The sequence below is a fragment of the Oncorhynchus gorbuscha genome, linkage group LG13 (assembly GCF_021184085.1).
Source record: "Oncorhynchus gorbuscha isolate QuinsamMale2020 ecotype Even-year linkage group LG13, OgorEven_v1.0, whole genome shotgun sequence".
Taxonomy (NCBI): domain Eukaryota; kingdom Metazoa; phylum Chordata; class Actinopteri; order Salmoniformes; family Salmonidae; genus Oncorhynchus; species Oncorhynchus gorbuscha.
Window position 1 is genome coordinate 44,463,128 of NC_060185.1, and position 25,803 is coordinate 44,488,930.

General features: G+C 40.7%; 1 protein-coding gene across 1 annotated transcript in view; it reads right to left on the minus strand.

Annotated features, from left to right (window-relative positions):
• Positions 1–24,582, minus strand: part of LOC123992957 (limbic system-associated membrane protein-like) — a 1,259,555-nt gene extending 1,234,973 nt beyond the window's left edge. The window contains exon 1 of the mRNA XM_046294626.1: positions 24,464–24,582. Coding sequence (XP_046150582.1) covers positions 24,464–24,527 — 64 coding nt within the window. The 5' untranslated portion in view covers positions 24,528–24,582. The remainder of the gene's footprint in view (positions 1–24,463) is intronic.
• Between the last annotated feature and the right edge of the window lie 1,221 nt (positions 24,583–25,803).

The following is a 25,803-nucleotide window of genomic DNA, read 5'->3' on the forward strand; positions in this document are numbered from 1 at the left end:
AAGAGATATTTATGGGAAATATGCTTAGGAAAACAAGAAACACCGCAACCACATTGTCTGGCTTTTAATCTGTTTAACAATAGTACCTGCAAAGCAAAGGCAAAAAAAAACAGTTGGCATGACAACCTGTTGCGCTCTACTGGTGGCAAGGTGCTGTACCTCCTTTTGTCCTCTATGTTTCTTCAAGATGAGGACAACAGCTTCCGCCACCAGATCCTCGAAATCGGACAACTTTATAAGAAGAACATTTACTCAACTACATAAGGAGGAACCAAACATTACATTTATTTGATAATAACTACTCAATTGTACAGTTTTTATAGTTAATAATAATAATTTCTGCAACACATAATCCTTCTGTCTAAGCAAATCACTGAATCTATGACTTCCAGCCAGGATCAGCTCTCCTTCTCGCTGGGCATGCCTCCCTAAACCTACACACTTTGTATGTATTGCTGTTTCTAATTTAAAGTGAAAGCTAATAAGTATATATTGGTGATAGGATCATTGTATGAGCGTTAGTGCTGAAAATTGTGTGATATTATTGCGGAGCTGTCACGACTTCCACCGAAGTCGGTCCCCCTCCTTGTTCGGCGGTGTTCGGCGGTCGAAGTCACTGATCTTCTAGCCATCACTGATCCATTTTTCATTTTCCATTGGTTTTGTCTCGTCTTCCTTCACACCTGGTTCCAATCCCATCAATTACATGTTGTGTATTTAACCCTCTGTTTCCCATCATGTCCTTGTCAGAGATTGTTTGTTTGGTATGTTTGTGTATTATGTATTGGTGCGTGACGGTTTCTTGTACCCACTTATATTTATTATTCAACTTTGGTTTTGGAGTTTTATTAAGTCTATTAAACTACTCAATTCATATCAAGTTTGATTCTCCTGCGCCTGACATCCCTGCCACCTACACACACGACATTACAGGAGCGCTCCTATGGTGATTTTAGAGATGCGAATCTCTAATACTGGTGCTGAAAGATATTAGTGCTTCGGAAAATAAATATTCTGTCTATTTTAAATCTACCTCAGGCACATCAGATACAACTAATTGCATTAGGTTGTAACAAGGGCTTTGTGATTCGTTGGCCAGTCAATTGTAAATATGTTTTTTTACTGTTCACTTGGAAAAGAATGAGGAAATATGGCATCACTTTGTATTTACATAATAACTGCTACCGGTATTGGTTATTAGATAACAGCACAACTCCATACAACATGTTTCAGAACAATGTTGATAATGCATTTTTTACTATGTGCTAGTTATATAGGTTTGAGGGAAGTTTGATGTAGTGTCATTACTGCTTACATAGGCATCCATTTCATAGGCATCCACTGGTGAATTATTACAGATTGATAAGTGATTTGTATTGAACCGCATAGTTTTAAGTAATAGATTTCTGAATACATTTCATTTATGATTCAAATCATGGACCTCATTCCTGTAAATCACCCATTAATGTGCAAAAACCTTCCTCAACCATGAATGCTTATTGTCAGAAGAATCCATATACCTCCTACCTCTGGGCGAAATGATGCAACATTCACAACGTTCACTTTCACTGCTATGCCGATGACACTCAGCTCTACCTCTCTACCCAACCCACCACACCCCTCTCTCGTCAGCTGCCTTCACAACATATCCAGTGCTGGATGAGCATGAATCTCTTCAAACTCAACAGCAAAAGACAGAGGTCATGCTCATCGGCTCCAAATCCACTCTCTCCCAGCATCACCACAGATGGTTTCCCGGTCAGATGGCTTCCCTTTCCCTGTCAGCACAAGTCAAAAGTCTCGGGATAGTGTGACGAGAGAATCAGAATTAGCTCGGTAACATAGATAATTAAGATGTCTTATCTGCTTAATATGCTTATATGATTAAGCCTGTTGAACTCTTGTTATTAGAATATATCCCTTAGGACTGGTGTTGGCAGTTGCACTTCATCCCTCATATAGGCCTCAGTAACCTGGGGCCTAGAGAGGGGAGAAGTCAGGCTTGTCTATCACATGTCCCTGTTGCTATGCAGAATATCAGAAAGAGAAGAGGACATGGGAGGATATGTGGATATGTATCTTTACCTATTACAAACCATGTGAAGGGATGGCGTGATTAATTGGGAACCAATGGTTGTGCCCAGTCACTCCCTCCTTTGGCTTTGGGGGAGATACGGTCTGAGACAGGATATGTGGGGTAGTGTCTGGAACCATTGTACGTCATCTCTGATGTTGCACCTATCCTGGGATAGTGTATGACTTAGAGGCTCACTCCCCTCACTGGTCAAGAACATGGGTTTTACTTGAGATAGGGTTATCTGGAGTTGACAATTGATTTATGCCATAGAATGAGTATGAGTTGGTGTTTCTTGTGACCCATTCCACACATCTGTTGTTTGTCATGCAGACTAAGGGGGTGTATCTTTTCTATAAAAGATCTTTGTGGGGCCTCCTGGGTGGTGCAGTGGTCTAAGGCACTGCATCGCAGTGCTATCTGTGCCACTACAGATTCTGGGTTCGAGTGCAGGCTCTCACAGCTGGCCGCGACCGGGAGACCCATGCGGCTGCGATCAATTGGTTAGGGGAGGGTTTGGCAGTGCACGCTGACACGGTTGCCAGGTACAGGGTGTTTCCTGCAGAAACAGTGTGGCTTGGTTGGGTTGAGTTTCGGAGGCCGCACGGCTCCTGGCCTTTGTCTCTCCTGAGTCTGTACGAGATTTGCAGCGATGAGACAAGACTGTAAATACCAATTGGATACCACAGAATTGGGGAGAAAACAGGGTAGTAAATTATTTAAAAAATAATAATAATGATCTTTGTATCCTTTGTGGTGGGGCTCTCAACGAATTATCTGAGGGAGGCTCGTCGACCAAACATCGCTATTGCATAGTTCTTACTAATAAAGACTCAGTTTAAGTATAACTCTTACTTGTGTGATAAGTTTCTCTCTCCTCATTTGATAATACAGAAATTAACCACCACAATAGTTCTCGCTCTTTCGAACCTCACATAAAAACCAGCACCCGGACAGCATTCTTCAATCTCTGCAATATCTCCAGGCTTGGCCCCTCACTGTCACACTCCAGCACCGAGCCAGAGAAAGCAGAGGGGCCAACTGTAGAACCCAGTTCCCATATTTGAATATAAAAATGTATTTTATCAAACAAAACAAAGCTACATTTTATCTCTGGGACCCTCAGGATGACAAATCAGAGCAAGATTACTGAATATAAGTACATTATTTACCTTCAGAGGTGAATGTATCAAACCAGTTGCTGTGGTAAAAGTGTTTTGTTGTTGTGCACTATGGTTATAAACAGTAGCATGGTATTTTTTTCTGTAATAGCTACTGAAAATTGGACACTGCAGTTAGATTAACAAGAAGTTAGATTAACAAGAATGTCTATGTCCCAGAAAGTTAGCTGTTGTATACAAAGTTTTCTAGTCACATTATCGCATATTGAGCAACAACCATCCCGGTATAGGGACACTGATCCCGTAGAGGTTAAACCAAACCCTTACCCTAAACCGGGTACCCTAACACCATAAACCAAACCCTACCATACCACCTTAAACCAAATCCTTACCCTATACCAGGTACCCTACCACCTATAACGTAATCTTTACGTAGTATGGTTCGGACCAAGATGCGGTGTGGTAAGGTACGGACACAAATACAAAACAACAAAGTGAACTGGCAACGAAACAGTCCCGTGTGTCACAAACACTGACACAGGAAACAATCACCCACAAAATACCCAAAGAACATGGCTACCTAAATATGGTTCCCAATCAGAGACAACGATAAGCACCTGACTCTAATTGAGAACCAATCTAGGCAACCATTGACTTACATAAACACCTAGAAACGAAACAGCCCCTTAAACATACAAAACCCCTAGACAAGACAAAACGCACACATCACCCATGTCACACCCTGACCTAACCAAAATAACAAGGAAAACAAAGAACACTAAGGTCAGGGTGTGATACATACAAAGCTCTCCCCCGCCCTCCATTTGGCAAATATGACCGTAATTCATAATTCTAAGCAGGAAGCACCAGTGAATCGCTCAATACGGAAGTGGTCAGGTGACGTGGATGCCACGCTCTACAATTGTTTTGCTAGCACAGACTGGAATATGTCCCGGGATTCATCCAATGGTATTGAGAAATTAATCATTAGTTCAATATGGTCAAGCAAAGGACAGTAATCAAATCTATGTTTCTCCCTCCCCTTTGAAGAATTGTGTCTTTTTCGCTAGATTTCATTAGCTAGCAACAAAATATAACCTGGAATTTCTCGTTTGAGGGACAGAAAGCCACAACAACACATCCATGTAAAAAAAGGACAAAGACTTTGATGCCAGTTAATAAATAAAGAGTGTGATAATGAATTAATGAAACAATATCTTGCTTGTCGTTCGGTAAGAATCGTCACTTCTTAGCTAGATTTCCCTAGCTGCCGACAAAATCTAACCTGCAACTTTTCGTCTGAGGGACAGAAAGCCATAACAGCACCTCCATGTGGGAGAATAATAAAGATTTTGTCACCAGTAATAAAAAAAAATGGTCGGTAATTAATGAATGAAACAACAACACTTTGCTCTTCGTTTGGCAAGAATTACCTCTCTTGCAACTGGGTCAGCCTTTATTCATGCTCTAAACATGTAGTCTTCTCTTTGCTTGATAAAGGCTTCTGCAAATGAAATACAGTTAAAAAAAACTGGGCATATTAAAGAAAACAAGACTATCAAGATTAAAATGGATAGTATATGATATTACTCATTGTGTAATTCTATTGGATTCCAAGAAAATCTACAAAATGTACACTTACCGTTTGAAGTCAGTCATAATGTATCCTAGGCAGCACCTTCGCTGTTTTGTGTAAAACTGAGTGAAAAACTGCTGGATCTCTGAAATTTTTATTTTGCAAAGGTCGGAGCCAGGAAATTGAGGAAACACAAAATAACTAAATCAGCAGTAATCTGTGTCCTGACGATGAAAGCATTTGCTTGATAAAGTCATCTGCATATTCACCCTCAATGAATATTAAAAAAAGTTAAATAGTTGTTATTTACCTAAACTTATTTGATGTGCAATACTATATTTTTTAAAAAAAAACTGACATAAAACACCCTTATCCTACAAAATGTGTATTATTACTTAAAAGTAGATAATCTGGCCTCCCGGGTGGCGTAGTGGTCTAAGGCACTGCATCCCAGTGCTAGCTGTGCCACCGGAGACTCTGGGTTTGAGCCCAGGCTCTGTCGCAGCCGGTCGTCCGGGTTAGGGAGGGTTTGGCCGGTAGGGATATCCTTGTCTCATCGCGCACTAGCGAATCCTGTGGCGGGCTGGGCACAGTGCACGCCGACCAGGTCGCCAGGTGCACGGTGTTCCTTCCGACACATTGGTGCGGTTGGCTTCTGGGTTGGATGTGCGCTTTCGACCTTTGTCTCTCCTGAGCCGGTACGGGAGTTGTAGTTGATGAGACAAGATAGTAACTACTAACAATTGGATACCACGAAATTGGGGAGAAAAAGGGTTCAATTAAAATTAAAATAAAATAATAAATCAATAAAGTAGATAATCTGATTTGTTTGTGTGTACAATAAAAAAATATATAGATGAATAGATAACTTAATATAAATACAAACATATTGACATCATCCAGTACAACCATTTCTGGTGACTCTGTTGGACACAACGTATTATGTTCTAGAGGCAACTGCTTGTTGTGAACATTTGACTTTGACATCAAGTATCTTGAGTATCGCAATAAAATATACGTTTTTCAGACAATTCAACATTTTTAGTGTTTTTTAGCTGTCGCACCGAATGATCAGATTTTTGGGGTAAAACCTGACAGGAAGTGGAAATGTAAACTTATCAAACGTTAACGAGAGACTTGCTAACTGTCACTCTTAACCAAAGGGTATCTCGCAGGCATCTTAATGATCTCACATCCTGTCTTATGAGTACCATCATTTGATTTGATCCAAAATGGTGACTTTAATTGGTCGCACACCGAATTATAATCATGAAGGCTATTTTTCCGGACAAAAGTATTTAAAGTATTTAAAACATTTCTGTCTAAACGGTCTTACCCACACAGGCGTATAGTGCAATAGACCTTTGACAAAATGCCAGAATCATTTTTGTTATGACTCGACATTTAAATAGATTGCATTTGTCTTCGGACAGTCGCCCTAAATTACTTTTTTGAAATTTAGAACACCGAAAGTAACCGATTTCCCCCCCCCCCTCACATTTAACCACAAACTCAATAAAAGATAAAGGGCACAGTTACATAACATAAAATGTGTAAAATTGGTTGTTGATTTTGGAAAATATTTCATTTGGACACCAAAATATGCACGTCACCTCATTGACCCACTTATAGTGGGTTGCGTGGTTGGCTAAAGTTGACAGCGGCAAAAAACGAACTAGTGGTGTGTGGCACCCACTGAATCTCTATTTTGAGAAAGATGCTGTTTCTTCAGAACTTAATACAATCACTCACCCTCAAAGGTGAGTATGAGATGAGATGAAAATGTGCAACATTATTGAATATATATTTTTTTTTTTTGCTTGTGTGTGTGTGTGTGTGTGTGTGTGTGTGTGTGTGTGTGTGTGTGTGTGTGTGTGTGTGTGTGTGTGTGTGTGTGTGTGTGTGTGTGCCGTGCCAGCGGTGGTGTGCCAGCAGTGGTGTGAGGCGCTGATAGAGGTAATGAGCTGTGTGATCAGAAGGCTGCTGATCACATGCCCAGGTGGGACCCTCCTGTTGTGCCCAGGAGCAAGGTACTCACCCTAATTGCTTTGGTAAATATCCAGCTGAGTAATATTCATAATTTATTAAAATGTAAGCCATAGAACAAAGGTGCCCTAGGTAAGGGCATCTGTTCTGCCAATACGGAATCAACAATTTAAATCACTTTAACCCCAAAACACATCAACAAACTATCAAGTGTATCAGTTGCTTAACTTACATGCTGAACCACACAGCTCGCATCGTGTGCAATCTAGATAGTTAAATTGCCATAAATGTTTAATGCTTTTCGACCTGTCCCCAAATTAATATAATATAGTTTGTTTTGATATTTCAACCTGCGTGTTGTGATTGCATTTAGTGTTTGGGGGACAAAATCAATTTGCGCACGATGGTGCACGCTCAGCCGGTTTAAGTGTTGCACCCTCAAACACAACTCAGTAAAAGAGTCCTATCCCTTTTAATCAGAGCCATACTCAAGCAATCACCGGGACATAGGAATGTGAAACACTGGATCGGAAACATTAGTGAAGTCAAGTGACGCTCATGCTTCTTGCAGAGCTAAACATAAGTCCTTTAAATTGTGCACTGAAAGGTGATACGGGGGAAAAACCTTTCAAGTGAAATAATGAGATTCTAAATGGACATGAATTAATTCCAATTCAAGTCAATACATTTCATTACCAAGCAAGTAAATCAACAACCTCTTGATAAATGGAAAAATATACAGTCACTTCAATTTGAGAACCTTTCAATGTGGTCCATGACACACTGTCTTTGTCATTATAAACCTTAAGTTGTCAGCTATCAGGTTAATTGACTCTTTTCCCAAGAGACCATACGCTGCCACAGCCACCAACATGAAAACCTAGCTGAAGCATACTGGCAATGAGGACAAGTTGTTTTCTAGCCTGGTAATATGATCTAAGAACATTTATTTCATTAGCCTCTTGAGGACGAACCATTGAGTTCCACCTCCACAGCAGAAAAGCTATGACTGATTCACACTACAGGGCCGACCCGAACCATACTGTGCCGGCTTGGATATTTTTTCTCATATTAACCTTTCCAGCAAGTATGGTCAAAGCGTAACCACTAGGCCAGTTGTGTTTCTTCACACACTCTGGTGCTACACCACACCACAGTATGATGAGACAGAGTCAGACAGAGTCAGACTGACGGTCAGTGGGATGAAAGAGTGTAATGTTCTACTGTTATGATCTTCCATTACATGCAGCTCATGTTTTGAATCTATCCAAGACAAAAGGCAATTTAGGAGTGCTAAATTACTCTGACAAGACAACAAATGAAGACCTCATCTTTTCATAATTTCATGATAGGAAAGTATGAAGCGAGCATGCAGTGCAAATTTACTCCACAGAGGGGCTGACAGAGCTTAGTCAAGTTTAAAAGGTTGAGGCACGGACAATTAAACCGATCTTTTTGTGATATCATGCTATCTTACCGACAGAGCAAGCTACACCCAAGCCTGAATCCACAGGGCACATCTGGTCAACTCACACCCACACATACAGATTCCTACAAAGCTCCTTTTATCCCTCAGCATTCTATGTTATACCAGTACTAACCATGACTAATGACTAAACGGACCTTTGCTGGCTACAATATTAGTAGAGTCATTATCAATGGTGTTGATGCAAGCGTTACTATAGATACCTGGGCAACAACAGCTGGGATTCCAATTAGTAGGACCGCCATATAGTGAGAAGTGCACCACACTACCGCTCGAAACTCGTAATTAAACATCTTCATATTATAGTTTGGGCCAGGAGTTTTTCCTGACTAAGTGGCCAGACCAGGAAATGTTCCGAGTCAGGTCCTACATTCAGTAAGCTCCTGGTCTTGTCAAGTCTTGGATAAAACTAAACTCCTGGCCCTATCTATTTGTGAGTAGTACTGTTTAATAAAACTAAAATGTTTTACAATCTCTTTAGTCATATAAGAGCTCTATTTGGATTTGTCTAAATTCATTTGGGGTTCTTTCTGTGAACGCTGTTGTGTTTACATTACAGGATGTTACATTTGTATATACTACCTCAATCAGCCCAACTGACCGGTGCCTGTATATAGCCTCGCTACGGTATATAGCCTCACTACTGGTATTTTTCACTGTTGTTTTTATTTCTTTACTTACCTATTGTTCACCTAATAACTTTTTTGCACTTTTGGTTAGAGCCTGTAAGTAAGCATTTCACTGCAAAGTCTACACCCGTTGTATTCGGCGCAGTGACAAATAAACTTTGATTTGATATGGCCTCCTAAGTAAGCATCCAGACAGGCTTAAAACACTTGCCCTCTTCCATGTCCAAATTTACTGTCATGCATTTTTTATGGTAATGGTGACAGTGGATGCAATCCCACAGATTGCCACACCCAGACACACACACGTAAAGGAAGTGCTCACTCGCAAAGAAAAACGTACAGACAAACAACTGAAAGGATTTGCAGCTGAGGAAAGACTATTATAGTCGGTATACCTGTAGCAAATCATAGTATTTTCTTATGTGGACTATACTATGTGTACTTTTATACTGTATTAGTACTATACGGTGTTTTCTATGTCTCACATAACACCAACGAATCTTTATATAAAAGCCCACTTGATATGGCCTCCACACAATATCAGTTCATTGACAGCAACAGAGAGCTCTGACACAGTATACCATGTTCACCTCCGATCAGTGCAGCATTTTTTAAGAGGCATTTCTGTGTACGCCTGTGTATACCGTATATTGATATCATCCCCCTGTTTTAATATCCAAGGCAGTTTACCAGTGGAGGCTCCTCAGAGGAGTAAGGGGAGGACCATCCTCCTCAGTGAATTTCATAAAAATATAGATTTTTTAACATTTAAAAGGTTATCCTTTTTAGATAAAACTAAGCTAAATATAATCACGTCACCAAATAATTGATTAAAACACATTATTTTGCAATGAAGGTCTACAATAGCCTCAACAACACTCTGTAGGGTAGCTACATGGTGTAGCCGGAGGACAGCAAGCTTCCGTCATCCTCTTGGTACAAAGCCTAGGAGGCTCATGTTTCTCACCCCCTTCCATAAACTTACACAGTAATTAACTTCCGGAGGATGTCCTCCAACCTAGAACTGAAAGCATAAGCTACAGTTAGCTATCACTTCATTGCATAAAATGTGAAGAGTAGTTGACTCAAAGAGAGAGAAAGACAATAGTTGAACGGTTTTGAACAAATTCATTTCTTCCAAAATGAAGGAGAAGCAAGAGAGAGAGAATGAGACCTTTCAGTTTCACTTGCTTAGCTAGAAAATGCAGCTAGCTAGTTTAGCCTACTCAAACATCCTCCACAAACAGAGGAATGCTTTGTTAGCTAGCTGGCTATGACTATTCAACGCAACACTGGAACTCTTCCAAGTCAAGGTAAGCTTTTGGTTTTATTGATTTACTCACCCGCCGGTCGATAAAATTCCGGTCGATAAAATTCATCAGGAGGCGATGTAACTTCTATAGTGTCGTCTGGAAAAAAACATGGCCGGAGAGAGCTCGAACCAAAACATCCGGTCGGAGACCGGAGGGAAGGAGTTCCCTTGAACCGGTTAGACCAAGAATCAATTGCGAATCAAATGACAAGACTCTAGACAACATGTGGTAGCTGTAGGCACTGAAACCTCGGTCTCATGTAAGTCGGTTCACTTTGAACAATTCCTGGAAGTAAGCGCAAGGATATTTGAGTGATCAGTGATCAGGTTTTCCTGCGCTATTCGATGAAATTCACGCTCTGTTAAAGTCACAGCCGTGATTTAACCAGTTTTATAAACGTCTGAGTGTTTTCTATCCACACATACTAATCATATGCATATACTATATTCCTGGCATGAGTAGCAGGGCGCTGAAATGTTGCGCGATTTTTAACAGAATGTTCAAAAAAGTAGAGGGTAGACTGAAGAGGTTAATTCAATACCCTGCATGTGTATTTTAATGAACGTTTGAGTTTTAACTAATACTATTAGCATTTAGCGTAGCGCATTTGCATTTCCAGAGCTCTAGATGGGACGCCTGCGTGCCAGGTAGGAGCAAGTGGTTAATAAAGACATTTTTTGGTTATCCTGACCTGTACACCATGTATTATAGTCACTAAAAGTAAAAATATTACCACCGTCTCTTGCGCATGTTAATTACCATATGCATCCATAACGAATTACTATGGGAATAAATATCACCGAATTACAGAAATATTGAAAGGCTAATGAAGGTTCTTAACTGACATGCCTAGTTAAAGAAAGGACACGTGGTACAGTGCCATATTTTCCCCAGAGGGTTTAGTTTTTCATTTTTCATTTTTCTCGAAATAGAAACACCATAATATTAATCAGATTAATTTAGATACATTTCTTAAAATCAATCCCATATAATATGTTCTTACAAAAAAGGTTTAAAATTCTCTAGTACAGTCAATCATTTTTGGTTATTTGAAAACAAAATAATCTCCAAAATATTGTTAATGTTTTCAAACAATTGTTTTTCATAAGGGTTATTAGCAGGACAATTGACACGATATGGTCCCCAAAACACCTCTCTGACATAGGGTCCAGCATATTTCTTGATTATGTCATTGAATGTCTCTGTTTAATATATATATATGCCATTTAGCAGACGCTTTTATCCAAAGCGACTTACAGTCATGTGTGCATACATTCTACGTATGGGTGGTCCCGGGGATCAAACCCACTACCTGGCATTACAAGCGCCATGCTCTACCAACTGAGCTACAGAAGGACCTAGTCTCTAATAGGGAAAATATTACCACAGTCTCTTGCGCATGTCATTTTTTTGCCCTCGTGAAAAATTCCCCGTGATATTAATTTTAAATACTCCAATCCTCTAAATGTAATTATTGGGGGAGAGCCATATAGATTGCAAAATAGTTGGGAAGAGATGTTCGATGGCACATGGTCTATGAATTGACACGCAATTTTCCATTCCTGTTATTGTCTTTAAAAGGAAAATTATCTTTACGCATGTCATTTTTCTTTCATAATGCATCCTTATCTACAAAGTGATTATTATTATTAATATTATATTTTCTCTCAGCGCACATTTGTAAAACACAAACTCTAAAAGTAATTGGAAAGGTAGATACAAATTATTTGTGACATTGTGGTTACGATAAAGAATGTAAACAAGATTTAAACAAGATGCTGTGTTTTTATTTACAGTAGTGATGGACACCTGGAAGCATTTTGAAAATAGGTGTACAGTAGTAATGCAGTACTGTAGCAGGTGTAGCCCATCATGCAAACAATGTTTCCATGATTGACCTGCTCAATGTTTCCATGAGCAGGACAATAGACTCTTCATAGCCCCGCTACTGTAGCCATGAAAATCCCCCAATTTGCTATGTATTCAATGCTTAAGTACTCTAAAGTGTTACATTTCTAACTCTAGACCTCAAGCAACTGCAAAATGTCAGAGAGCCATATAGATTTCAAAATACTCAGAAAGAGATTCCATGGCGCAGCTGGATGCCAGAAGTGTGCACAAAGAATGCCAAGAGCGTGCAAGGCTGTCATCAAGGCAAAGGGGGGCTACTTTGAGGAATCTAACATCTAAAATATATAACACTTTTTTGGTTACTACATGATTCCATATGTGTTATTTCATAGTTTTGATGTCTTCACTATTATTCTACAATGTTGAAAATAGTAAAAATAAAGAATAACCTTTGAATGTGTAGGTGTTTCCAAACTGTTGACTGATACTGTATATTTATTCTCCGGGCTCTGATTTCATCGGATTTAAACCAAATAGCACTGGAATCGAAATGAAAGTCATCCAACCCAATATAACACTGTATATCAGTCAGACCTGTGTGACCATACAAAACACAGACCAGTAGATAAACATATTTTGGGCTATGATGCCACTAAAAGGGCCACTAAAAGCTTCTGACAACAGGATCCAATACTGCAGTATATTGGAATCATGGATCATCATGATTAAATGTATTATGATACAGAATTCTCATATTAAAGCAGATCGACTGGTGGCTGTTATCACTGCTTGCAGCCATATTCATCATCTGATAATGTACCATTTCAAATCTCTACAGTCAAATGAATGCTTCCCGGAAAACATGGTAATTTGGCTGTAAAGTGACACAGTTCTGATTAAAGACCATGGAGTCGCATTAGTCCCTGATTCTCATGCTGATTAACATTTTAAAGCCCAGGGTTTGTTAGTGTCACATAGGGAGGCTGCTACTGAGAGTTTCACATAAACAAGTCAGTCAATTATTCAAGACTAAAATCATACTGGCTCATGGTTACAAAAAATAAATTATTTCTGGAAATCTAAGGGGTGTCTGCGAATCAAAAAAAACAATTTTATCTGTCGCCACTATTATTGCCGCCTAACCTTGTTGCATTCCCCCTTCCCTCTTCAAAAGGACCACAATTGAAATAAGCTTTTGAGCGTTATCCTTGATGATTTTCTTAAATTGTATGTGGAGGCGTCACCAGCTGGAGCACCATTTCTTTATTTGACCTTTATTTAACTAGGCAAGTCAGTTAAGAACAAATTATTATGTTCAATGACAGCCTAGGAACAGTGGGTTAACTGCCTTGTTCAAGGAGAGAACAACAAATGTTATTTTACCTTGTCAACTTGGGGATTCAATCTTGCAACCTGCTGGTTACTAGTCCAACGCTCTAACCACTAGGCTTCCTGCTGGTTACTAGTCCAACGCTCTAACCACTAGGCTACCTGCTGGTTACTAGTCCAACGCTCTAACCACTAGGCTACCTGCTGGTTACTAGTCCAACGCTCTAACCACTAGGCTACCTGCTGGTTACTAGTCCAACGCTCTAACCACTAGGCTACCTGCTGGTTACTAGTCCAACGCTCTAACCACTAGGCTACCTGCTGGTTACTAGTCCAACGCTCTAACCACTAGGTTACCTGCTGGTTACTAGTCCAACGCTCTAACCACTAGGCTACCTGCTGGTTACTAGTCCAACACGCTAACCACTAGGCTACCTGCTGGTTACTAGTCCAACGCTCTAACCACTAGGATACCTGCTGGTTACTAGTCCAACGCTCTAACCACTAGGCTACCTGCTGGTTACTAGTCCAACGCTCTAACCACTAGGCTACCTGCTGGTTACTAGTCTAACGCTCTAACCACTAGGCTACCTGCTGGTTACTAGTCCAACGCTCTAACCACTAGGCTACCTGCTGGTTACTAGTCCAACGCTCTAACCACTAGGCTACCTGCTGGTTACTAGTCCAACGCTCTAACCACTAGGCTACCTGCTGGTTACTAGTCCAACGCTCTAACCACTAGGCTACCTGCTGGTTACTAGTCCAACGCTCTAACCACTAGGCTACCTGCTGGTTACTAGTCCAACGCTCTAACCACTAGGCTACCTGCCGCCCTTATGTATGTATTACAAAAAAAAGTAAAATAAATGAAATCAAGGATTCCTCCCGTGTTGCTGCTGCCAGCTCTCTGCTCCCACTCCCCGCTCCCTGTAGGAATGAGCAGGAGCAGGACCGAAGCAGTCATGCCTGGGAACTATAATAAACATCAAATGTGTTATTAGTGGCTGTCATAATGAAGAAATTAAGAACAGACTGCCAAATGCAAATGACACACACCGGCGGCATAATTCTTAACAGGATCACCGTGTCAGCATAGAAAGAAAGAAAGAAAGAAAGAAAGAAAGAAAGAAAGAAAGAAAGAAAGAAAGAAAGATGAACACCCCATAATTCTTGCCAGAAGAAGAATGTCTGTCCTTCAGCGCTCTAACAACAGTACTCTACAAAATGTGTTTATACAAGTATTAAAGCTCACATCTTCTTGATCCTTCTCAGATGTACTGCTCTGTTGTCAGGTTACCTCAGATAGTGCTACTTTGATAAACCTCCCCGTTTGGAAGACTGAAGATATCTAAAAGTCATACTTTCTAGATATTCCTGTTGCTGCAGGAGTAGCTAATGATTTCCCAAATGTGTGTTGATGTAGCACTGGCAAACACACACAAACACACACACGTATGTACATCTAAACCAGCTATTCTCTTCCCTCCTTACCATTGCTAATTCACTGAAGATACATATTTGGCAACCTCACAAAGGGTTTACGGGGAGACTAATTACTATGACAAATAGCGTCATTACATGAATTGATACCGCATCAATCATCACCTGGACAAAAAAGAGGTATGATCAGCATGGAATGCCATTACATGTGCTGTTTAATACCTAGAGATATTTGGGTAATCATAGCAGGGGTGGTCGACAACAATGACAATCATCCAGTGATAGAGGTTTACCCAAGAAAAACTTTACAAAAAGGACTAATACCCGTTAAATAAGTTGGCACACTCAAAAATAAAGGCAGACATAAACATCTTCTTACTCAGACCTGTATACAGGTACTGACGTTTAGATGTCACATGACTTTTAATGTCTCTCACATTCCAATGTGTGGACCAGTTTACCACAGCCCAGGTCCCTTTGCAATGGCAGTCGGTGTCCCACGTTTCTCTATGTAATAGTCATCTAATTCCATTAGTGCATTGGGATTTGGTGATTCATTATCGGACTGGTAACAAGATTAAGTTGGAGGAAAACAGAGCTTACAACTATTTTTTCTACAACTGAACTCAAAGTGGAAAATGTACTAATGAAAATTACAAAGTGTTATTTCCTCTAATTAAATCTGAAACCTCTGGAGGATAGGTTTGGCAACCCGATAAACAAGAAAATAGAAAACCCTCCCTGTTGCACGTCAAACCAACATGCCGTCTGGCTGGTGGAAAGACTGGAAACAGAACTGAAACTAAAAGCCTCAGGTTCATAACAACTCTCTAAAGCTCAGAGTCTAAATATTGCAAACAAAACCCTCACCAAGACAGCACTGTCTGCCTGTCAGTGGTTGTTTCTTATAGTGTATAACGAGGGAAACCACGGTGTGAAACTAATCCATTCACAATTATACAGTCGATCTAAATTACGGAGCTTTGGGAAAACAGGTAAGGGTCTGGATTCCAGAGGAGAAGGATGGCGGCGGATATTAAATGGAACATGAGACAAATCGCTTTCCTGCAAGGTTCACCACACCCTAACATATCTTGAGACATTTGTATCATTTATAATCTAAAGAGATTAATAACAATTATTACCTGACATTTCCTAGCCACATGTGGATAAAACCGCTTTAGAGTGCCAGAATCAATACAGTTTGAATGATCACCCCTTGTCGCTGGGAAGAGAAAAAACAGATCACTGTCTTCAGGGAATGCTGGAGATGTACATCTGCCAGTATAGAAAAGATGAAACCAGAAGTCTTGAAACTCAAGAAATGGAGCCAAGGAAGTGTTTGTCAACCATTATAAAGAGACAAAATGGAGTATGTGGTCCGGGAAACAAGCTGTGTTTTAAGTCATTCGTTGAAAGAGTGTTTTGATACCTTAACATTGTTAAGACTATACTCTGGTAGTTAGCTGGAACTTGACAGATGAAATATGTTTCTGAGCCTATTCTGGAGTCACTGAAGCACACTATTACGTATGCCAGGTGTTGTGGAGAGGACTGGGAAAACAAAGGCTGAGAGATAGTTACGTACAGTGCCTTTGGAAAGTATTCAGGTCCTTGACTTTTTCCACATTTTGTTACGTTACAGACTTATTCTAAAATGTTTATTTTTTTTGTTTAATCCTCATCAATCTACACACAGTACCACATAATGACAAAGCAAAAACAGGTTGAGAAATGTTTGTAAATGTATTACAAATAAAAAATGAAATATCACATTCACATAAGTATTCAGGCCCTTTACTCAGTATTTTGTTGAAGCACCTTTGGCAGCGATTACAGTGTTCAATTTGTCTCATGTCTTCTTAGGTATGATGCTACAAGATTGGTACACCTGTATTTGGGGAATTGCTACCATTCGTCTCTGCAGATCCTCTCAAGCTCTGTCTGGTTGGATGAGGAGCGTCACTGCACAGCTATTTTCAGGTCTCTCCAGAGATGTTCGGGTTCAAGTCCAGGCTCTTGCTGGGCCACTCAAGGACATTCAGAGACTTGTCCCGAAGCTACTCCTGTGTTGCCTTGGCTATGTGCTTAGGGCCATTGTCCTGTTTGAAGGTGAACCTTCGCCCCAGTCTGAGGTCCTGATCGCTCTGGAGCAGGTATTCATAAAAAAATCTCTCTGTATTTTCTCCATTCATCGTTACCTTGATCCTGACAAGTCTCGAAGTCGCTGTCGCTGAAAAACATCCCCACAGCATGATGCTGCCACTACCATGCTTCACCATAGGGATGCTGCCAGGTTTCCTTCAGACGTGACGCTTGGCATTCAGGCCAAAGAGTTCAATCTTGGTTTCATCAGTCCAGATAATCTGGTTTCGCATGATCAGAGTCCTTTAGGTGCCTTTTGGCAAACTCCAAGCGGGCTGTCATGTGCTTTTTACTGAGGAGTGGCTTCCGTCTGACCACTCTACCATAAAGGCCTGATTGGTGGAGTGCTGCAAAGATGGTTGTCCTTCTGGAAGGTTCTACCATCTCCACAGAGGAATTCTGGAACTCTGCCAATGACCATCGGATTCTTGACCAAGGCCCTTCTCCCCCCGATTGCTCACTTTGGCCGGGTGGCCAGTTCTAGGAAGAGCCTTGGTGGTCCCAAACTTCTTCCATTTAAGAATGATGGAGGCCACTGTGTTCTCAATGCTGGAGAAATGTTTTAGTACCCTTCTCCAGATCAGTGCCTCGACACAATCCTGTCTCGAAACTCTACGGACAATTCCTTCGACTTCGTGGCTTTGCTTTTTCTCTGTCCTGTATTGTTAACTGTGGGACAGGTGTATGCTTTTCCAAATCATGTCGAATCAAGTGAATATATCACAGGTGGACTCCAATCAGGTTGTAGAAACATCAAGGACAATCAATGGAAACAGGATGCACCTGAGTTCAATTTCGAGTCTCATAGCAAAGGGTCCGAATACTATGTAAATAAGTATTTGCTCAAATGTATGAAAATCAGTTTGTCTTTGTCATTATGGGGTATTGTGTGTAGATTCATGAGGGGGTAAAATGATTTAATACATTTTAGAATAAGGCTGAAACTAGGGATGCATGATATATCAGTGAACATATCGGGATTGGCCGATATTAGATAAAAATGCCATTATCGGTATCAGCCCGATGTCTAGTTTCACGCCGATGTGCAAAACCGATGTAAAAGTTGTTGTGCATACCAATATAACATAGGTAGATGATGTAATGACACCACGTAAAATTTTGCACCACACATGCAACACAGCCTCCCTAACCTAGCCCACAATGTCAGCTGTGTGGATCGAGCAGTCAACAATTCGAGCAGTCATTTGAAAGAGTAAGAAAATGTCAGCGAGACAACTCAAAGGCGAAATCCATTAATGCCAAGATAATGGAATTCGTTGCCCTTGACAATTAACAGTTCTCTGTCATGGGCGATGTTGTCTTTCGCCATCTGGTCGAGCACCGGTACACATGTTTCCCTACCTGGAGTTACACAGTTATTGCCTCACTGCTATTAGCTTCACGACATACTTTGGAATACCGTTTGGGTCTTGGCGTGTCAAAAAAGACACACGTCAAAGACACACGTCAAATAACACTATTTGACGAGTCAATAACACTATTTCATGAGTCAAATAAGCCTTTCATTTGACAAGTCAAACACAATTCTATTATAGAAGGTTGTGTTTTCTGAATTTGCACGTGCAAGCCAAGCGCAACCACTACTATCACTAGCACTGTCAAAGCTGTACAAAAAAAGTCTGCAAACAAGCAAACACCGGCCATGAACGATGTGTTTACAATACCGCATTGGTAATAAATCATTATTCGTTCGATCGCAACTTCTGGGGTCGCTAGCTTTAGCTTGGTACCTAGCTAGCACCAATACAACCAGCCTGAAAACAATGACTAGTAGAAACTGTTAGACACGTGCTGTTAACCTATTGAAATTGCACTTCAGTTCATGAAAATAAATAGCTAGCCAGCTACTTAACCCTGTTGCCCAAAGCTAACATTATAAGCAGCCAGCTAGCTTCATCTGGCTAGTGAGGCTCAACTGGACCAGATTGTGTAATCAATGTGTAATAACTACTTTAAAAAATGTATGAATGTGTTAAATTATTATGTGACATGCAGTCATATTCAGGTCGTGATTGGTGAACAAGCTTATTTGACACGTCAAATAGTGTTATTTGACACACAAAGACCCAAACGGCGTTTCATAGTATGAGAAATCCTGGTTGAGAATGAAATAACTGAACAAATGAAACAAGGAACCAGCACAGCACGGAAAGTAAGTGAACAAAATAGGTTTTGATTATGTTTTACTGGTAATGGGGACATATACGTAAATGCCAACAAAATCACTTTTTGGTCAGTGTGGTGTGTCTGTAACCTTTATTTAACTAGGCAAGTCAGTTAAGAACAAATTATTATTTACAATGACGGCCTACACCGGCCAAACCTGGACAACGCTAGTCCAATTGTGTCCCGCCCTATTCACTGCCGGATGTGATACAGCCTGGATTCGAACCAGGGACTATAGTGACGCATCTTGCACTGAGATACAGTGCCTTAGACCTCTGTGTCCATGAGTGTGTGTTAACTATTTAACTGTACTAGAATGCTTAAAAGGCTGCAAAAATTTTAAATATCGGTTATCGGTTAGCTGTATCGGTTATCGGTTGGCTGTAATGTAACAAAATGTGGAAAAAGTCAAGGGGTCTGAATACTTTCCGAATGCACTGTATTAGCCCAGATACCAAACATAAAAATATTTCCCTAAATATGTCCTTTCTCCTGATAAACCCTAAGTGACTGTGTGCATGTAAGACACACCAACGACATCCTCATCCAGCCAGACAGCAAAGAGCTGGGAAACAACTGCACTTAGCATTAGGTTGATGAAAAATGCAGAGGATTGTTTGAGTAGGCCGGTTATAGAGGTCAGTAATCAGGATCAGACGGGCTTGTTCAAGACAGGCACAGAAGGAGTACTGCTTCCTTCATTACAACAGTGGTACACTACTTCTATACAGGCAAGAAGATGATCCTGGATTTGCATCACTATGAAAGGAAGTAAAACCTCTGAAGTTGGACTTCAAAGATGAGATTCAGAAACAGAGATAATATAATGTCAGGGACTGGAAGGCAGAGGAATAATACTAATACGCGTCTCCTCATTTCATTTTTCTATTAGAGTATCTATCGGCTGAATTCCAACATTGTTTATGAAGATGAATTGATTAGATTTTTGCATATAGAGGTGTATTTTGGCTTCCGTCTACGCTTCCGTACAGATTCTCCATTCGCCTATTTCAGCCTTGATGAATATGTCAGCTTGCCCTGAGAGAACAAACAGATAAAACACAAAATATGTGGATTCCAACTTGCATGACCGCTATTACGATTATGATTCTCACTGGAAGAGGGTTCTACATCTGCATTGCTTGCTCTTTTGGGGGTTTAGGCTGGGTTTCTGTACAGCACTTTGTGACAACTGCTGATGTAAAAAAGAGCTTTATAAATACATGTGATTGATTGATTCTTCCATAGAGAGATACAGTTAGAGAGATACAGCTATTGAAATATTACTATTGATTATGATACTAAAATCAAATTGGAAAAAATGAGTTGACACTAATATAGGGAATTTTGCACGTGGGATGTTGATTGAAAATGCATCACTTGAATCAACAACAAAGAGATGCAAAGGTATAGGAGTATATTAAAAACATTTGCCAGAGCTTGAAATTGATGTAACCTCTTAGAATTTGTCTAGGGTTTCAAAACTTCAGTTGCTTTCATGTGTTTCAACCTTCTGATGAAATGTCGACATGCTTTGGTGTGATGCTCAACAGCATGAATAGACGGTTTGTTTGCCATTGTTCTTTGTAGCTACATAGGAGGACACCGAAGTCTGGACCTCTGTCATTTCAGTCAGGGTCTCATCGTACTGTTGAGAGGTGGGAAAGTATAATTCGACTATGTTAGTTAAATATTTTTAGATTGGTATATTAGTCTAGCCAGATATCTAAACTTGTCGTAATCATGGCCGAATTACCGACCGGGCACGTGCCCAGGGGCTCTGGCCTCCAGGGGGCCCCAATTGATTTTCTTAGTCACTCTAACTCAGATATGAAATTGTCAAACTCATGGCAAAACATGTAGAATTGTAGGAAATGTGCTTTTAAAACTGCAAAGATATCAGCCGCTCCGGGCATCACTAAAACTCAGACCCTGGCTACGGCCCTGCTTGTGAATTCACACTGAGTTACGTGTTATATGTTTTCACTTTGTGAAGGTCATGTCAGCTAAATTCCACGTGCTATCGATAAAATGCGATAGTAATAGACCTAAATGCAGTCAACACGGCTCTTTATGCCAAAGGTCTGGGGGCATTTAGACCCAGTATGCAGCAGTTTTGATTTCCAAACCTCTCCAAAGTGCACAGAAACTTCTCCTGTGCCTGCGCTCTGGAAACCAACAACATCCATACGGAGCACATCAAGGCCCTGTAGTGCATAAACCTGAAGGGATGAGGAGAGAAGCCCCTCCAACACACACCACGTTTACGGTTAGCGATCCGTTTCACCCCAAACTACCAGAGGATCACAGGCACCAGAAGACTTGTACAGGGAACACAGAGATAATTGCAATTTTCCTGGGATGGGGCTCTGAGAAGTGAAGAGTTGAGGACATTAAAGAGGCCGAAAGCGAGGTGGCGCAGGGGGAGTATAAAGGTGTATTGCTCCGATTGTCTCTATTGTCGTTTATTCCAGACCCAACTCAGGCCCTGTCTCTGCTTCTCCCTCTCCCTCCCTCCCTGTGACCACAGCACAATATTTACACCCTTCCCCAGCCCAGCTCACCTCAGAGGAACCCCCACCACATCTTGCCTACAACCAACCACAGAGACATGGTTGGAATACAGGAAGATCCAACAAAACACACGAGTCAATTCAGTCGTATCTGTTCCAATAGGGGGAGTCTGTGGACTCTAAAGTGGGGAGGAAAATCACTAGTCCCCAAAGAGAGATCAATGTGGACTCCAGTGAAAGGCCGGGCGAGAGAGAGCATCAACACAAATCCTCCGAGAGCATTCATTATTTAGACTGTTTAACTCGATCTTTCCAATTCATTTCTGAATGTGTGCTTATTCCCTGTGCCCCTGACATGCTGAAAGACATTTATTTCAACAGATTACAAAATCCAGCATCCACTGACTTTGTTTAAGAATCGTTCTCTTGTTTCCGAGGGGAAGGCACTATTTTCCTTCGAATAAGCATATTTCACTATCGTGTTCCTCCCAGGTGCCTAGTGTGAATTAATTACCACAGCTATCCTACTGAATTTCTGCTATGCCATCTCTGGATAATTGACAAAAGTCATTTCTCCTCAGAAAAGATTCACAGCATCAACACCATTGAACAACTCTGTACCGCAAGGTTCCTAATTCTTCCCATCAGAAAAGGATGAACCAAAAAACAAAGAAAGAAAATGCAAGGCACAAGGCCAAACTGCTGTTTTCTTCCTCTTATTTCAACTGCAAAGTCATGTCTTTTTCAACATACAGTATGTAAGGGAACAATCCACTACTGGATATGATGTGCTATGAAAGCCCCACATAGTACATGTGCTCTATGAAGAGCAAATACAGTACATGTGCTCTATAAGGAGGAAATACAGTACATGTGCTCTATAAGGAGGAAATACAGTACATGTGCTCTATGAAGAGAAAGTACAGTATATGTGCTATATGAAGAGAAAATACAGTACATGTGCTCTATGATGAGAAAATACAGTACATGTGCTCTATGATGAGAAAATACAGTACATGTGCTCTATAATGAGAAAATACAGTACATGTGCTCTATGAAGAGAAAGTACAGTACATGTGCTCTATGAAGAGAAAGTACAGTACATGTGCTCTATGAAGAGAAAGTACAGTACATGTGCTCTATGAAGAGAAAATACAGTACATGTGCTCTATGAAGAGAAAGTACAGTACATGTGCTCTATGAAGAGAAAATACAGTACATGTGCAATATGAAGCAGCCATACTAAATATTTACATGCTCCTGACTTCAATAGTGATCTATGGTGCAGTTTCATTACTAGTTAACCGTGTTGGCTGTACTGCACTCAGAAGAGGCTCCATCTCCAAAGATAAATGAACGGTGGGCATTTAGAGCAGCATGTTGACTTGCCTACACCAATTAATTTAACAGATGAGCATTACGTTAATACAACAAGGGTAATTTAAAATTAGATGAAGAGGAAAAGTGGGCCAGCGAGGAGGACCAGGCATGGTCGAGGCCACCAACCTGTGACACCGCCCCAAGGCGTGAAACATGGCCAGACTGATTAAGCATACAGATCAAAGTGGACATTTTGTTGTGTCTCTCCTGCTGTGGTTCCATGTAAACAGACCTAGTGTATATTAGGAAGAAGTCATACGACATCCCCTGGCAGTTGTCTATAACATACATTCTGCTGTCATGATAAGGCTGAATCATGCATTGTATTTCATAGAATATATTAGACATTAACATAAGTTAGAGCTGGAAGCCCCTAGTTTTGTTGACCAGGAGGTTGTGGTTTCATTCAAAGCCATTTCCTAATTAAACCCCATTGAGTTGTTTATTGACTACTGTGCTGGATTTCACAGCTCACCATAACTGCACACACAACTCCTTTAGAATCAGACAATTAACAACCTACTTCAATAGTCATGTCACAATGGAAATCATTTACCCATTTAGAATTAGTCTGCATACAGGGGTCTTTGGGTACATGGTCATCATCAGGAACACCCAAAAGACAGAACCACAAGGTAGCAGGTTTTAATGCTGTGCAGGCCAACCCTTGAATTTCCTATATTAGTGTTCGTAGCTGGGATGCTGCCATGAGGGCATCAGAGATGTACCCAGTCATCAATAACTGTGGAAAGAGGGATTATATACTAGTGGACATTACCTTAGTACAACACCAGCAACCTGTTCAATTCAGGCCTATTGGTGTTATGTGTAGATGTTGTACTGCACATACCGTCACAAGAAGCTGTCTAAAGCTAGGCAGGGATGGGCCTGGTTCATTTAACCCTTCTAATGTCCCTTGCCCTGCAACTCCTAGTGTCGTTGCTATAGCCTAAATGTATTCTCAGTCAACTAGTCTTGTCAAATGAGGCTTTTATAAATTAATATTAGACACTTTTATGTATAATTATTGAGGTTACTGTATCAATTGAAGTCTCCTCTGCCACCACGCCCCATTCAGTTTGAATCGTATTGGTGTCATCTTCAAGTACTTTCCAATATCTCCCCCTCCCCAGTGTGTGTGTAAGTGTAGCCTACTTCTCCATGTGTGCGTAAGTTCACTATTTGTGTCTCCGTGTGTGCTTAAGTTCACTATTTGTGTCACAAGAGCAATAAATAGGCAAGGACGAACATCACAAATACCAGGGATAAATAAGACTTAGAAGACACCAGAGGAAGCTGATCAAAGCTGCAAAAACAGAGGCGCAGCAGGCGTAGGTACCCAAAAGGAATTCCTCTGACTCCAAACTGAGAAGAAATTATGTGATTGGTCATCTAAAGCAACACAATTATATAGAAAAAAAAAGAACTAATACCTTGAAATCCAAAGGAGAAAAAGAACCCCGGGATCCAGATTGTGTGAATCCAGAAGGAATTCATGTTGTCCTCGTCAGCTCCAAAACCTCTCCTGAATGTCAACGTACTTCTAGTGCAGGTCTTTTTGCAATAATTTCTTGAAGGCAGTATCGTCTTTTGGTAGAAATGATGCTCAGACGGCGTATAGCTCCAAGGCTATGTCCTAATGCTGCAGAGCACTATACAACTCAAGAGCTTGAGCTCTAAATGCAGCCTATTTGCAATCACTACTAGTTGTGCGCCTCAGCACTTCTCTCTCCTGATCGTCACTGCCACCTAATGGTTAAGCAAGTACCTAGAAAAACACAAGTTGGACATCATCTTCTGATTATTGGATACGGACTCATGCTTCACCATGGAGTCACCAGTCAGCCTATGTTCCAGCTGTGTTTATAGTGCAATTTAATTGGTTATTTCAGCAACGCTTCATGGATCGACAGTCAGGCGTGCCTGTCATCTAGAATAACATTCTGAAACATTGCATAACATCTGACCTGACCTGTTGAATTGTATTAATGATTTCCAGAGGCTGGTGGGAGGCTCATTGTAATGACTGGAAACCACATGTTTGACTCCGTTTCATTAATTCCATTCCAGCCATTACAATGAACCCGTCCTCCTATAGATCCTCCCACCAGCCTCCACTGTTATTTTCACATCTGACATATTCTATGAATGTGTGTCTCACTGTCTATATCCATGTACATGCTTCCATGATCTATTTTCACTCTTAACACCACTGTAGCTACACTGTAAAACTTTTCCCTGTAAAATTACAGTATTAAACTGGCAATTATGGTGACAGTGTAATGCTGTAAATTTACAAGGAAATACCTACAGTAATATACATGTCACGCCTTGGTCATTGTATTTTGTGTTTTTGTTATATGTTTGGGTAGGCCAGGGTGTGACATGGGTTTATATGTTGTTTTCGTATTGGGGTTTGTATTATTTGGGATCGCGGCTGATTAGGGGTGTTGTTACATTTAACATTACATTTACATTTAAGTTATTTAGCAGACGCTCTTATCCAGAGCGACTTACAAATTGGTGCGTTCACCTTAAGACATCCAGTGGAGCAGCCACTTTACAATAGTGCATCTAAATCTTTTAAGGGGGGGGGTGAAAAGGATTACTTTATCCTATCCTAGGCTTGGCTGCCTGAGGCGATTCTCAATCAGAGTCAGGTGCGTATCGTTGTCTCTGATTGGGAACCGTATTTAGGGAGCCATAGTTTCGCTTTGTATTTCGTGGGTGATTGTACCTGTCTCTGTGTTGTAGTCACCAGATAGGCTGTAAT